At 37.8% G+C, this 15,018-nt stretch overlaps 1 protein-coding gene across 1 annotated transcript in view; it reads right to left on the reverse strand.

Annotated features, from left to right (window-relative positions):
- Positions 1–4,687: 4,687 nt before the first annotated feature.
- Positions 4,688–15,018, reverse strand: part of LOC134543274 (transmembrane protease serine 9-like) — a 43,773-nt gene continuing 33,442 nt past the window's right edge. Inside the window, exons 9-14 of the mRNA XM_063388185.1 lie at positions 14,741–14,834; positions 12,568–12,730; positions 10,317–10,522; positions 8,010–8,215; positions 6,691–6,748; positions 4,688–5,294 (exon numbers count right to left, since the gene is read on the reverse strand). Coding sequence (XP_063244255.1) covers positions 5,170–5,294; positions 6,691–6,748; positions 8,010–8,215; positions 10,317–10,522; positions 12,568–12,730; positions 14,741–14,834 — 852 coding nt within the window. The 3' untranslated portion in view covers positions 4,688–5,169. The remainder of the gene's footprint in view (positions 5,295–6,690; positions 6,749–8,009; positions 8,216–10,316; positions 10,523–12,567; positions 12,731–14,740; positions 14,835–15,018) is intronic.

Consider the following 15,018-nt stretch of genomic DNA (forward strand, 5'->3'; position numbering starts at 1 on the left):
TTTTCCCCGTTAGTGGGAATCGAACCCATAACCCTTGGCTCAGTTCGCAGAAGCTCTAATCACTAAACCAACAGGTAGGACGTAACCCAGTCATAATAATAACTCGAAATAAGTAGGTAATCTATACGGAATGCAGTTTGTATTGTGTGTATTAAGAGTAAATTAATACATATATGCCTTTTGAATGAATGAATTTATGAATTTATGAATGTATGTGTATACGAATGTATGAATGAGTGCATATAGGAAAGTATGAGTGATTCATATATGAATGAAGAGAGCTTTACATCTCGTCAAAATCAAATATTCCTGAGATGCTGATGGAGCATAAACTGAATTAATGGTGGTGGGAAAACGGGAGCATCTCGAGATAACCCCCCCCCCCCCCCCGACGCACGGCAACGTCCGCTACGTTTCTCCAATGTGAAAAATCCGGGTTCGAACCTAGCCAGGAATCGAACACGGATCGCTTTGATGAAACGTGAGTGAAGTGACTCACTCTAACAGCGAGGTCCTCAGTTTGAATAGTCCATTCAGGGTTATCTAAATACTTGTAAGCACAGCTGTAAAAATTATCATTGCACGTAAACTGGGAGCGAAGGAGCTCTAACTACAAAATCTGCAAAATATTGATCAAAATAAAGGTTTCATGAAAAAAAATTTCTCCTTTTAGTTATAATTTTTTATTTTATTGCAATATGGATCCCCCTCACTACGACATATGAGGCGTGTTTTATAATAGTACTGTTCTGAAATTAAAAAAGAAATAAGTAGTAGACTTTTCTTAACAATTATATTTTTACATGAAAGCCCGTACCTTAATCTATTTTTCTACACAATTTACACCAATATTAAGGTTCTTATCGTATCGTACAACCAGCTTTTAAAACCCACCCTCATAGATGTCTGCCGCCTGATTTAAACTCGTCAAATAATGGAGAAATCGTAAAACGTCTGGTCTCTTTCACTTTTTTTGTCAACTTACTGCACCATATCTTCAGAAATGACAGAAGTTCGCCCACTTCGTTCCTCATCAACATCATGCACATTCATGTGCCAGTAGTAAACATTGGTAGGTCCGGCGACTGGGTTCTGGGTGAGGAGCGCAAGGAGACAATCGCCATCTTGGATTGTCACGTCACGGCGAATATTTTTGGTGTAAATTTCCTCAAAAGTTTCAAAAACTTACTCAAAATGCTTTAATTTCTAGACATTGTCCTATTTTGAGGGGAAAATTTCCCGTTTTAATCCCAAAAAATGTCAGAGGCTTTATATTTACCCAAAGCGGTTGAAATCCCCCATGGGCAAGCCGCCCTAAGTAGCTGAGGCCATGACCTTGACCTCAACCGCCATTTTTTCAATTTTCGTTACGGCAACCATTTTAAAAATCCGTAAACATTAAGCTAAAATTTCGGGAAAAAATCTTAACATTTAAAAAATAAGTTAAAAGGAAACTTGTTAATGGGCATGTCAACAGTGTTGTCCTTCGTATAACTGAGTTTCTGAGACCCGAGTACTTAAAATAACTACCAGAAAGTCTATTTAATGCTTAGAAAGCAGACCAGGATCAGGCCTATATTACGTAACCTGTCCTTTCAGAGATGTAAAAAAAAAAGTGTACCACCGTAAAATCGAATTCTCACTGCACTAATTATGATCAGGTGCTTCAAAACTATAGGACCATTAATTGTTAGTAAAACTAAAATTAAAAATAGTATAAGTCATCCGTGACAAGGAACGTACATTGTTATGTACAGTATGTCCATAAAAATGTCCCTGTTATACAATTTAATAGTATCAACTGCAAGCGTTGTAGTGTGTGTATTCAAGGTCACAATTAAAGTAGGCCTACTCAAACAGTTTTAGATAAGTACATGAGCGAATACTGTTTTGTTATTTACTAGCTTGCAGTGCGAAAGAATGGCTCTGTAAACTTTATTTGACAACAGGATGGAGCCCCTCCCCATTGGAATCTCTTTGTACGAGAGTGGTTGAACTTCGAAGTCTCTGACCGTTAGATTGGTCGTAATGGCCGAGACAACATTGATATTTTTCGTTCACCTCCACGTATACCTGACATAACACCATGCGATTTTTTTCCTTTAAGGTTTTATAGAAGGTCGTGCCTACGTTCCGTCGTTGCCTAATGATTTGCCACTGTTTGGACACAGAATTGAAGAGACTAATGCTTCCATTACTCCGGACGTGTTAATCAAAGTGTAGGAAGAATTAGACTTTAGGTTGGATGTATGCCGTATAGCTAAAGGTGCACACATTGTAAAAAAAACCCGTAGGTTTTTTATCTTCAGTTTGATGTATGATTTGTTGTAATAATCTAAATTAAACTATTATAATGTACCATTGAAACTGGGACATTGTTTTATGGACATACTGTACTTCAAAGATACGTTTAAAGGTACGAATAAAAAGTTCTGTTTTATTTTATTACGGTGGAATGAACCGAAAGAACGACTTGGGAACTGAAGTAAAACGAGATATATGTTTGTTTTTTCTTAACCACTAGTTTTCGTTTTCAGATAAGGGCGACGGTCTACGCAGGTCGCTGACCGACTTCGGACCGACCGCGATCACTGATCAAGGTCAAGAAAGTCCGTTACTGCCGTGGCTTCGGTCGACCACGACCAGTGAACAGTTAGCTTTGGTTGGATTGGTCGTCGTCAACAGTTCACTGCCAGCCGGACCCCCTGCTGCTATCGTCGTACACCTCCAAGTACCGACCTGCAGCAATTTAACTGCCAGGCGTGTCTGATTTCAGGGTAGGGGCAGAGATGGTCCCTCCGTCCTTTCCCAACAGGATCTTGGAGGAGAGATACACCGTTTTTTTGTAAATGGAATAGAAATATTCATGTAAAATCAAAGATATTTTTACACTTGTACATTTACGCGAAAACAACCGTATCACTACGAAAAAAGTGTTCGCAGTTAATACTGGGTTCAGATTCTTACCCGGGAATGTATTGTTAAAGTTATTGAAAACTGTTCCCTGAATAACTTTCCAGTATTAACAGCACATATTATTAAGCCTATTAAAATATAGTCCAGTTATTGAATCTTCTATTGTCTTTTCCATGGTTTAAAAAAGATTATGCTTGATTGAAACATCAATTCAAATATAAAATTATGCACCAATTTTCGTAAGAAATTCTCAGTATTATCTCAAAAAACGTATTCCATAGCCATGTGTTGTAGCCTACAAAGTTACAATATCTTTCTTGTAGTATTACAAAATATTTCTTGGCAACTGGTTTCCAAGGGAATCTTTTGTAAAAGTACAGATTTTTTTTTGTGTAGGAATAGAAAGACACAGTTTTAGTTTGAACAGTTGTTACACCAACAGTTTTGAAAATTTTACCTATTTAAGGCAGAGATAACACACTAAGAGATTTTCAAAGACCTTAACATAATGCCCATTCTTTTTGTAAGTACGAAAGGTGTCATGACAAGAATATGCAGTATTTGCTCGAATATAAGTAACTCCGTTTATATTTACGAATACGCACGTATGTTGGAGACACATTTGTGAACAAACGTTTCATTGTTTGCATCAGCTGATTTGGTCAGATATACTGGCAGTTCGCAAGAAAGTTTCGGCCCCCAGAGTTATGACAGGTCCCCTCATATCAGAACACACGCCTTCTGACTAGCTTCATTGTACATGGCAATAAGCACTATCGGCAGGATACTGACGTATCACTCACTTAATAAGAGGTTATAAATGGGTCTCACTAGATCTGATGGCATACGCAGAAGACATAGATAGGTGTTTATGATCATTAATTACTCTTTGGTGTGCCAGCACAGGAATGCTGGTAACGGCTGCTGTTAACACTAGACAAAACACTCGGACTCAAATTGAGATTAGATTATTTGAAAACTAAGAAACACATCAAAAAATTCCACACGTTGGCTCATAAGCGTATGTATTTTTCGTGAAAATATTTTGAGACTACCTGTGTGTTAAAACACCGCAGAATCGTCCGTGTTTCGTAATTAATTGAATTTGTTTCAGACACGTGTTTTCTGTCGGCACACCAATCACAGCAATTCTGTGCGGAAGCAAATGCGTTCTGAGTGGCTCGGCCGGATAAGGAAATGGCTTCTCTCGCATACAACCACCAATTACAAGGAAGAAATCGCTGGCGCAGGCATACATTATTGCAGTCTAATGTGCGTTCAGATTTTTTTTTGCAAAAAATTCATGCATGCATTTTTTGTGAAAAAATCTGAACGGGTATTAGACTGCAACACGGTATACCCACACCGTCTGCAAGAGAGGTCGTTGGACGCGCACTGAAGTACTGTGATTGGTGTTGTAACAATCATGTACCTGAAATAAACTCACCAAATCATGAAACACGGACGATGCTACAATGTTTTAACTTTCATATAGTCTCGGAATATTTCACGAAATAAGTAATTTCCGGTGATGATCGATACGTACTTGATCGACAAATCCTGCCAGAATACACTGTTAGGGTTTGTGATAAGCTTGCGAACTATATATTTTTTGCCTTGGTTTGTTTGTGGTCAAAATAATATTTAATTTTTCCACTTCAAATCAAATATTTAGTTTTATAGCAAAATGCTTCAAAAATTAACAAAACAATATGTTTCGGAAATTATTTTTTTCCATTACACAAATACAATTTTCATTATTTATCTCTCTTATTCCTTGCAAAACACATATTATCATCAGCTGCGGATCATAGGCCCTATTCAAATCAGAGGCAGAACTAAAACACTTCAGTCAAATTTTACGTAAATGTGCAAAAGAGAATGATGGAAGAAAAAAAAACTTTAGTAAAACATTTTGTAATAAAAAAGTAAAAATAAAAACATAGATGTTTACATAGGTTGTGCATCTGTTACAATAAATATATGGTATAAAGAAAAAACGTTTATAGCTGAAACTTTCATGAAGTAATTGTTCAAACACGGCATTAGGCTCTGAATAACGCCAAAACCAATCGTCAGAACTTCGATGAGAGAAATTTAACAACTTCACTGACGAACGTTGTGTACCGATCAAAGTTTTTAAAGAAATAATAAATAAGTCACGCAGCCTAGACACTAGGATCTCGTGGGCATGAAGTACTGTCATGTTGTAGTGAAAATGGCGGTGTCCTTGATGCAGGACTGATGCAGACTTCAGTCGTCGTCACAGAAGCAGCCGTCCCTGGAATGTTCCAGGATCCAGTCCAGATACTTGTTCACGCGAGTGTATATTCCAGGATATCCTTTCCGAGCGCAGCCGTTCCCCCAAGACACGATACCTGCAATTAAAAAAAACCGGGGCCTAATAAAAAAACCGAAGCTTGTTATTTGATCAACATTGACTTTTATATACAAACAGCATTTAAGGTTGCAAGCTTAAATAAACTAAAATTTCTACACATAAATACGTTTTACTATTTTGTTTTCATTTATCAAACAGTTTACACTGCTAAAACTCTTATAGAATAGTACTAATTTCACTGTAACCTCTCGAAAACTAAAATAATAGTAATAGTTATATAAACGAATAAAATATTCTAAAAATGAGGTAGGTATTTCATGTAGCGCCGTTTTGTGACGTACATTATACTGTTGGACTTTCATTGGACGTACATGATGTCTAACATTTTCTATGTAAGTAGCCTGGCAGTACATATTTATAGTTGGATAGTTTCCATTACTGACATTTAAGGCGAAGGGTTATGGTTAAAGGTATGCTGCTAGCCTATGAGAATAATAAGCATACGTTCACCTTGGACACACTTCCTTAACAATAGAGATCGGCAAACTTCTCGTTAATTATCGGCGGCAGTCAAACAATTTTAAAACAGTTATTGCAAACAATTATTCACTTGGCTGATCTTTTAAATTAGAGCACAAGTGATTTGTAATATCCTTGAGGATTACACTGTATTTTTTTAATGGAACTGAAATACTTATGTAAAATTACATATATTTATAAATTTGTACATTTACATGAAAATAACTGAATCACTACAAAATAGCGTTTGCAGTAATACTGGTTTTGGATTCTTATCCGAGAATTTATGCTTTGTGTTGTCCCAGTACCTCCAATAGTTAAAGTTATTTGTAAAAAGTTCCCTGAATAGCTATCCAGTATTAACTGCGCACATAATAAGCATGTAGGAACAAAATAAAGTCAAATTATTGAACATTATATTATTTTTTGTATGTTTTGAAAAAAAATTAAAATATACAATTATGCGCCAATTTTGGTAAGAAATATTCAGAAATATCTCGAAAAACTTATTTAACATTTACAAAAATAACCATATTAATGTTTTGTACACAGTTACAATAACTTTCCTGCAGAATTACAATATAATTTTCGGTTTCCAAATGAATCTTTTGTAAAAGTACAGAAAATTCTTTTCGTTGTAAGACATATTTACTTAGACTTCTTTCAATAATTCTTAGAATGGGGAAGGTTTATCTGAAACAATTTTATGGACGTACGCATGAGGTTGTTCTATGGTAACTAGTGTACAACAAAAATTGTAAGTCCATTAAATTGTTTTAAATATACTTCACCTGCTCCAGCAATAAACATTACCTCAACAATTTCATAACAAGTCACATATAAATAATTACATTAAAATTATATATTATTATAAATAAGAAACGTGTGTAATAGTATCTTTTTTTTTTACTTACCAATAACTTCGTATTTTTTGTCTTCCCTTAAAGTTACCAGAGGTCCCCCACTGTCACCCTGAAACCAGAAGAAACGAAATATAGTATGTGATAGTTCAAACGACGATACAATTGAGCATAGAATAATTATCTTCTTCATTGGAATGATTTAGCGATAAATTAAAATTAAGAACACAGCATGTAAACCAATGACGCGATGACGCAACGTGTCGTGTCATTGAGGTATCCTGTGCCTTCCTGTGTTATTTGTCTGCAAATTAATATTATATGCAAATTTAATTGACGTATCCTCGAAATTCCATTAATGTCACAAGTGTTCATTAATTTATTTACAAATGATAGATTCAAAAATCAAGATACGTTATAAACAGCGTGGTATAGAGTATACTCAAACTACGCCGAATTAACTCGAACTAAATAGTGAATCCCAAGACAAACTGGGTCAGATGTGGTCGATGGCTGGTTTGTTTCCTCGAAAGGGTGTTGTGTTCTTGTCGGACGTCACGTTTATGGTGTACGTACACATAAAAGGTTCCCATTTCAAAGGTCTGTCCCTTAAGATACGTTGGTTGGACTGCCGTAGGAAAGGAACTGGCAACTTTAAACGTTGGCATCACCTATCATTAATCACATATATCATCAATAATCATTCTGCCGCAATCATTACGGATCCAGATTTTTCTTTATTCCTGTTAAGATGTACTAGCCAAAAGATCACGGATCAAAACCTTGTGTGGCAGACAGTGTGGTATATCGCATATAAAATAAACTGCACTTGCATTAGTGCGGATTCCACAGGGTCTCACTTCGCACGGTTACTACGCACGGGGGCTTCAGAGGACGAGGAAGCTGCAGGATTACAGCGGCCTCTGAACCACTTGTCGCCGACCCACCGCTCAAGGACGTGAGTCATGTCATGCCGCCAAGCAGGGGCTGGGACCCGCGACCCTCGCCATTCGAGCGCGACGCGAAGGAAGGAACGAAGGAAATGAGAAAGGACGTAAGAAAACAGTGAAATAATAAAAGGAAAGATGAAAGGAAGGCACGAAAGAAGGAAGTAGAGAATGAAAGAAGGTAGTAAAGAAGAAAAGAAGTAAGTAAGGAAAGAAGTAAAGAAGGACGACTAGGAAATAAAAAAGAAAGAAAGGAACGAAAAATAGAAGGAAGGAAGTGAGGAACGAAGGAAGGAAGTGAGGAACGAAGAAAGGAAAGGAAAGAAGTAAGAATCGAAGGAAGAAAGGAAAGAAAAGAAGGAAGGAAGGGTGAAGGGAGGGAGGGAGGGAGGAAGGAAGGGAGGAGGGAGGAAAGGCACGAGGCACCTGGCACGAGTCCTTGCCGCCGACCAGGTGGCCGGCGCACAGCATCTTGTCCGTGATCATCCTCTGGTTGTAGGCGGACTCGAGGCGGCACTGCTGGTTGCCCATGACGGGCAGGTCCACCTTCTGCAAGCTGCAGGCCACCTTGCCGCCCTCTCCCAGCGTGCCCCAGCCCGCCGCCAGCGCCGAGGCGCCCTCGTACGACGGCTCTGCACGGAGGGAGTTACCCCGAGTCAGACAAAGGAAAAAGAGTGCAATCTTTGCATCGTTAAAGATTGCAGTCGAAATGAGAACAACCAATGCAGTCCACTCATCCTTCTGAGATAGGGGGAAAAAAAAAATTGGGGTTGCAATCGAGTTTAAAGTTAATTCAACGCCGAGTGTTTGAATTAATCTTTCTTAAAAAATACTCACTACCAGGGGCGCAACAACTAAATTTCCCAAGGGGGGGCAATATACTTTTTTTTTTTATAAAGAATCATCGATCCCCCCTATTGAAGCGGGGGGTCCGGGGGTCCTCCCCCGGGAAATTTGTATTTCAAGGTGGAAAATGGTGCTATTTAAGCAGTTTTATTATCTAAAAATTGATTACACAGCACTTTCTTTGCCCCCGTTTGCCCCCACTTCAAGGTTTCAGAAGGGGGGGGGGCAAAATACCCTTCCCCCCCCCCCCTGTTGTTGCGCCTCTGCTCACTACCTAATGGTAATTTTTACGAGTTCTCCTAACTAGTTCGTTTTAATTCAAAACATTATTTTAGACGTGCATAGTTGCTATTTTCCACTGTATGTCACAGAAAAAAACCTGAAGGACGGACAAAGAAAGATGCATATCCAAACAGATAGAAAACAAACCGAAATCAGCCAATGTTAAATGTAAAGACAGCGTGGAGAATCCGTGAAAAGAATTACTAATTATGATTTTTTACCTTGTTTTCTGTACGCATTATCTTCCTTTTGCCGTTCTGGTTTTCTCTATGACGTACAGTGCAAAATAGCAATTTTTAAATCTGTTTTCCCCCACAGCAAGAATATTTCAAAGAAAGTAGTTCGTTTAAATATATTTAACATTGTTCTAGAATGAGTCACTGCGCAGCTGCGGCTTGTTTTGAAAACCGGTGGTGGCCTTGCCATCTGCAGCACACCCCACCTTAAGGTTAATTCTACTTTCTCTACCTGGTTAAGCGGCCTGCTGTAGAAATGCTGTTCTCAATAGTCTGGCACTGTACAAAAATAAAGAAACACGCCGAAATACACATGTACAGCATAACAATTTATACTTACTTGGCGTAGTAAAAACTAACTTCAATTTTTCATGAAAATAATACTTAAATATAAATAAAATAATAAAAGTACTGTAGTGATATTATAAATACTACGGTTGCTTAAGTATAAATTAAAACAAATTAATTCTTTTTAATAAAAACTCAGTATTCAAAAATTAATTTAAGTGTGTTTATAAAATAAATTATTTCATTTAGTTAAATAATCTAGATATTTTTTTAAATTAGTAATGAAACTCTATAAATGTGATGAATGTTAATTCTAATTTATTAATTTTATTTATTTATTAAATAATAATTTAATAATTTATAATGCAAATAAATTAAACATACGGCAACATAACCTCACTTATAAAAATGCACTTGAAAAATTTTATAAACACAATTTCTATCACTAATATTCAGAATAAATGAATGTTTTTTCTTTAATGATATGGACCTGTATTCAATATATATATATATATATATATATATATATATATATATATATATATATATACTAGATGCCTGACCCGGCTTCGCACGGTTGTATTAATTGGGGTGGGGGAGGGGGGGAAATGAGACCAAATCTCTTATTTACAGTTATAATAAATGAAATGAAATTAAAATTAATTAATTTTGACAAAAACCTAATACATCAATACACGCAACGTTGTCATGGAGACGAAGTACCCACTTTTTCCCGAGCTTAAACACCAATCAACATTGATGATCAGTTTACTATTAATTATAAATTATTAAGACCATTAATCGAAATAAAAAAAACTATCCTATCTCTCAAGTTGGAAAACAAATTACACCTAAATGCCAATTTTCGTCGAAATCGGTTGACTTGGTGAAGAGTTCTCTGGAAACAAACATGAGGACACTGGATTTATATATAGGTATATTAAGATATTTAATTTTTATTTGTATGTATAATTATTTTATGTGTGTAATCTTTTTTTTTAATCCTGTGGAATATTTGGTTACACGATGCACGCGCACTAAGAATCAGGCAAGGCGCCTGAAGGAGTATAACGGCACGCACCGGCGCTCCTGGGCAGGCACACGGGCCGGATGTGCGCGGAGACGGGCACGCGCGCGCTCAGCCGCAGCACGGCGATGTCGTTGCTGAACAGGCTGAAGCTGAAGTCGCCGGTGAAGGCGCGGATCACGAAGCGCGACTCGGGCTTGGCGGCGGCGTCGCAGCGGTCGTGCTCGCCGAACGTCGCCTTGATCATGAACCAGATGAACCTGCAAACAACCTCGGCCTTGCTGACACCTTTGAATATATATACTGTATAGAAGTCGCCAGCCCAGGTTAAAATTTCTAATACGGTTTTGAGGTAGTTGGTTAATTCACCGCCGCAATCGCCACCATCTCTAGGGCATTGACTTGTGGTGGTCCCTAGCGGACAAGTGCCGAACTCTTAAAACACCCCTTCCCCCTCCCGTTGAACGACGTTGAGCTGCAGTGAATGATGGATGAGGGGTGCGGGGAATGACAGCGGGCGACAGCGCTGCGCTCTAACGTGTAAATAACAACTAAGACGATACAGGGCGTTACGGCAGCGCACTGCAGCGGTGAAGTTCCCAAGCTGCTCATCATACGCTTCTGAAAAACGTAGAGTAAATCCTATCCACTCGCGACTTCTATACAGTATATATATTCAAAGCTGACACTCTCCTTGTCAATCAGCATAGCGAAACCATTTTTATTGTTTGTTTTTTGGTTATAATTATGTGTTGTTTCATCATAAAATTGGCATAGTTTCAGTAATAAGTAGTTTTTGAAGTTATAACTTGAAGCATGATTTTGAGAACCTTGTCTGTTATAATGTGTTGTAAATGACAACTGGAACCCTGAAATTAAAGACTGTGGTAGAATGTTTTTGTTTCGACTTTACCTAGTGTATTTTTGTTACAGTTTTCAAATTGATGTTTACAAGTTATATTTACTACATTATGGCAACTTTACGATTCTTCCTATACCTATAGTTATTTTCAAGCTATTAAACTGATTTATAGCATATTAGCCTTCATACAGCTACGATCTGTTTCGCTATCCAATCGCTAGCCAGTTGACTTCATCTTCAGAACAGACAACTCACTTCATAGACTAATACTTTTCCATGCCTGCAACAGCAGACAAAAAATAAAAAAATAAAAAATAAAACGATACTTAGTAATGACTGGCTTAATGCTGGGTCCCCCGTTTCACAAAAGTACAGATTTCTAAATAATAAGTTAAATTTTTACAATTTTGTGAAATAAAATGTTACAAGCAGGAGTGACCTACTATCTTTTTTTTTTGGTGTAGGGGCGGGAGGGGTGGAGATAATTTTTGATATCTTTGAAGGACGCTTGTAGCAGAGAGAGATCTTTAAATAACATGTTATGACTACTGCTATAGAAATATTTGCAATGATGTAGAAAATAACCAAACATTTATGATCAAAATAAAATAGTCTCAGGTAATGCATTTTAATGGAAAGGGTTATTTTATGTCCGGGGTGGTGTTATAAATATTACAATTATCTTTTTGTAAATGAAACATAAATATTCATGAAAAATTACAGATAATTGTAAATTTATACATTTACATGAAAACAACTGTATCACTACAAAATAGTGTTTGCAGTAATACTGGGTTCGGAGATTTACCCGAGCATTTATGCTTTGAGCTGTTCCAGTTCCGTCAACAGTAAAAGTTATTCGCAAGCCGTTCCCTGGATAGCTTTCCGGTATAAACTGCGCAGATGAATAAAGCACGGCAAACAAAATAAAATAAATCTGTTGAATATTTGATTATATTATCCCTTGTTGACAAAATTGTTCTCGAATGACATATCCATTGTTACAAAGTAATATTTTGTGAAAGTACAGAATTTTTTTTTCTTTGAAGGGGTTGTGTAGGTGGGGCGAAGTGATGGTGGTCAGGGGCGCAACAACAGGGGGGGGGGCAAGGGTATATTGCCCCCCCCCCCTCTGAAACCTTGAAGTGGGGGCAAACGGGGGCAAAGAAAATGCTGTGTAATCAATTTTTATATAATAAAACTGCTTAAATAGCACCATTTTGCACCTTCAAATACAAATTTTCCCGGGTGAGGACCCCCGGACCCCCCGCTTCAATAGGGGGGATCGATGATTATTTATAAAAAGGTAGCCTATATTGCCCCCCCCCCCCCCTTTTGGAAATTTAGTTGTTGCGCCCCTGATGGTGGTGGTTGCTGTTGTTGTAGGGAGAGCTCGATGCACGAAAACGAGAGGAGACTTGGATTTACGATAAGAACACTAACCCCCGGACGCAGTGCGCCGCCGTCATGATGTAGCGGTCGTTGATGAGCATGGCGCCGCAGTAGAAGCGGTTGAAGTACGTGAGCCGCACCATCCAGGGGTACTCGTGCTGCCGCGTCGTCACGCCGCCCACGATGCGCGTCTCCTCGTTGGGCAGCCCGCAGCCTGCGGGGCGAGGACACGGCGCTTCAACCCACCAAGACTCCGGGCTCACACGCCAGGCTGATTTATCATGCGTAACATCTCACCTCTCGGTATACGGCGTTTGGTAGGAGTAATGTCGTGAATGGAACGGAAATGCGTAACCACGCTGATGTCATCTGTGGCGGACGGCGGGAACCAAAGTTCACAAAGTCAAGGGGAAACTTCATAGTATTAACAAATTTTTACAAGATGGACAGTTTTTTTTAGTAAAATTCCTTGTCGAAAAACAGGTCCCAAGCCGGGGTAAGTATTTCTTCAAGCTTTTTTTAAAATCTTTTATCTGAGCCGTTACATTATAATATGTAGTTTAACCTTTCGCTTTGCAAATTGAATGAGTCGATAGTCAACGTAGCTGTTTCGGCGAGTGCGGAAACTACGCGAGATTCGCGTTCACAAATTTAGTTGAAAACACGCGCTAGACATTATTTTAAAGAATTTTAAGTTAATTTCCGAGTCCAAGTTTCGTATAAGTGTATCTGCAACATGAAAAAAAAAAAAAAAAACGTGAATTTGCTCGTTACCGAGGTCGAGTGTTACACATCTGTGGCGAGTACTGAAATACTCAATTTTTCTTCTCGTCATTACTATTAATTGAAATATCTTTATGTAAATTTCACATTCCCTACGCAATTGTTTGTCTGTCACAAATATCAACATGAAAAGTCGCACAATTGTTAAAAATTATCATCACTTGTGTGATTTTTATCTTAGTGAATATCTGTTGGATATATTTGTGACAGAACAACAAATGCATTGGAGGTCTCGTGTTAAAAATGTTTTATAAATAGGTCGTAAATAATAATAATTATGACGAGAAAATTAAAAAAAAAATACGTTTCAGAAAGAGCCTTAATTGAAAGCAATAGAGACCTAAATACGCCATATTAGGTTAAACATTTTTATGAACATATATATATATATATTTTATTTCAAGCATTTCGAAAAATATCTTGGTCAGCGACTGTACTGCACGAGAATTCGAACTGGCCGCAAGAACTTGCACGCACGTGCATGTTCCCGGAAGTGACGTCACTGGTGCTGTTCAAATATCTTAATATGAGAAGGAACAGTTTTCTTTACCTCTTTCGGATAGCAAACGTGGCCATTTTGAAAACCGGTGTTTTGGGTGATATTCTACGAAGAATACTTTTATGATCCTTAAAGCTCGAAAAATCGCCACTGATTGTTTATATTGTTGAATATTGGGCATCTCTTTGGCGTGACAGAGTCAGAGAGTGAGTGATGGGCGTGACTATATATAAGATAATTATTGGCCTTCGTTTAAGCAGAGAACACAAATAAAAAATTTCAAAGACATATCATAGTGTATATTTACAGTTGTAGTAACTCCCAGAAATTACACGGTACTCTGAACTACTTCAGGTAAAAATGTTTAACTTTTGCGAGCGGTTACACACAGTCTGAACATGTTTCGTTCGAGGCCATTTCTCATTCAACCCAAACAGTTTGGCAAAGTAGTTCAAAGTACTTCAACATAAGCCTCTGTTTGGTTGTTGAGTGTTCATAGTATAAACAGTCCTTTGCAAAAAATGCAAGACGATATTTCATTCTTTTGAAATTGATGCTGACGGTAATTCTCTAACAGAGGTAGATTTGCTCAAATAAATAGGATACACAACACATCCATTCGATAACATTAGACAATCGGTCTTGAAGTTGGAGATACTTTATACCAACTGCAGTGTAACCACACTTTCGCTTTTGTAAACATTTTTACCCAAATTTGCCAGTGACATCACAGGGTAAACTATTTGCAGGAGCTAGTCTGTATTAACTTTAGACATTCCTTAAATTGTATATTATTCTTTAAATAAAGCTAAATTTTGTTATGGCCAAGAATATTTATTATGAAACCAATATGGCGTCTTTGGTGGTCTTTCAGGTTGTATATCTCCCATATGAGAAGACGAATATCAATGAATCCTCATGAATTCATTGACCTCTACTTACTGCAAGTGCAACGATTCAGCGGAGGAGCCGGTGAGGTGGTTTTCACGAAGAAGTTACCGAATATCCCCTTCGACGCGCCGTTTTCGCTTGCATTCTAGAAATTAACACAGAAAATAAAATTGCATTGGTTTAGTGCGAAAAACAAGAGGTTTTTTTTTCCATAATGCTAGTCATATTTGACATTAAAATTCGTGTGGCCCATGTCACGGAACATGCGTGTTATATAAGGTGAGGGACTCGTTTGGTGATTTAGACTTCCTGGAAAGCTACTTGCTATT

This window comes from Bacillus rossius, assembly GCF_032445375.1.
Source record: "Bacillus rossius redtenbacheri isolate Brsri chromosome 9 unlocalized genomic scaffold, Brsri_v3 Brsri_v3_scf9_2, whole genome shotgun sequence".
NCBI classification, from domain to species: Eukaryota; Metazoa; Arthropoda; class Insecta; order Phasmatodea; family Bacillidae; genus Bacillus; species Bacillus rossius.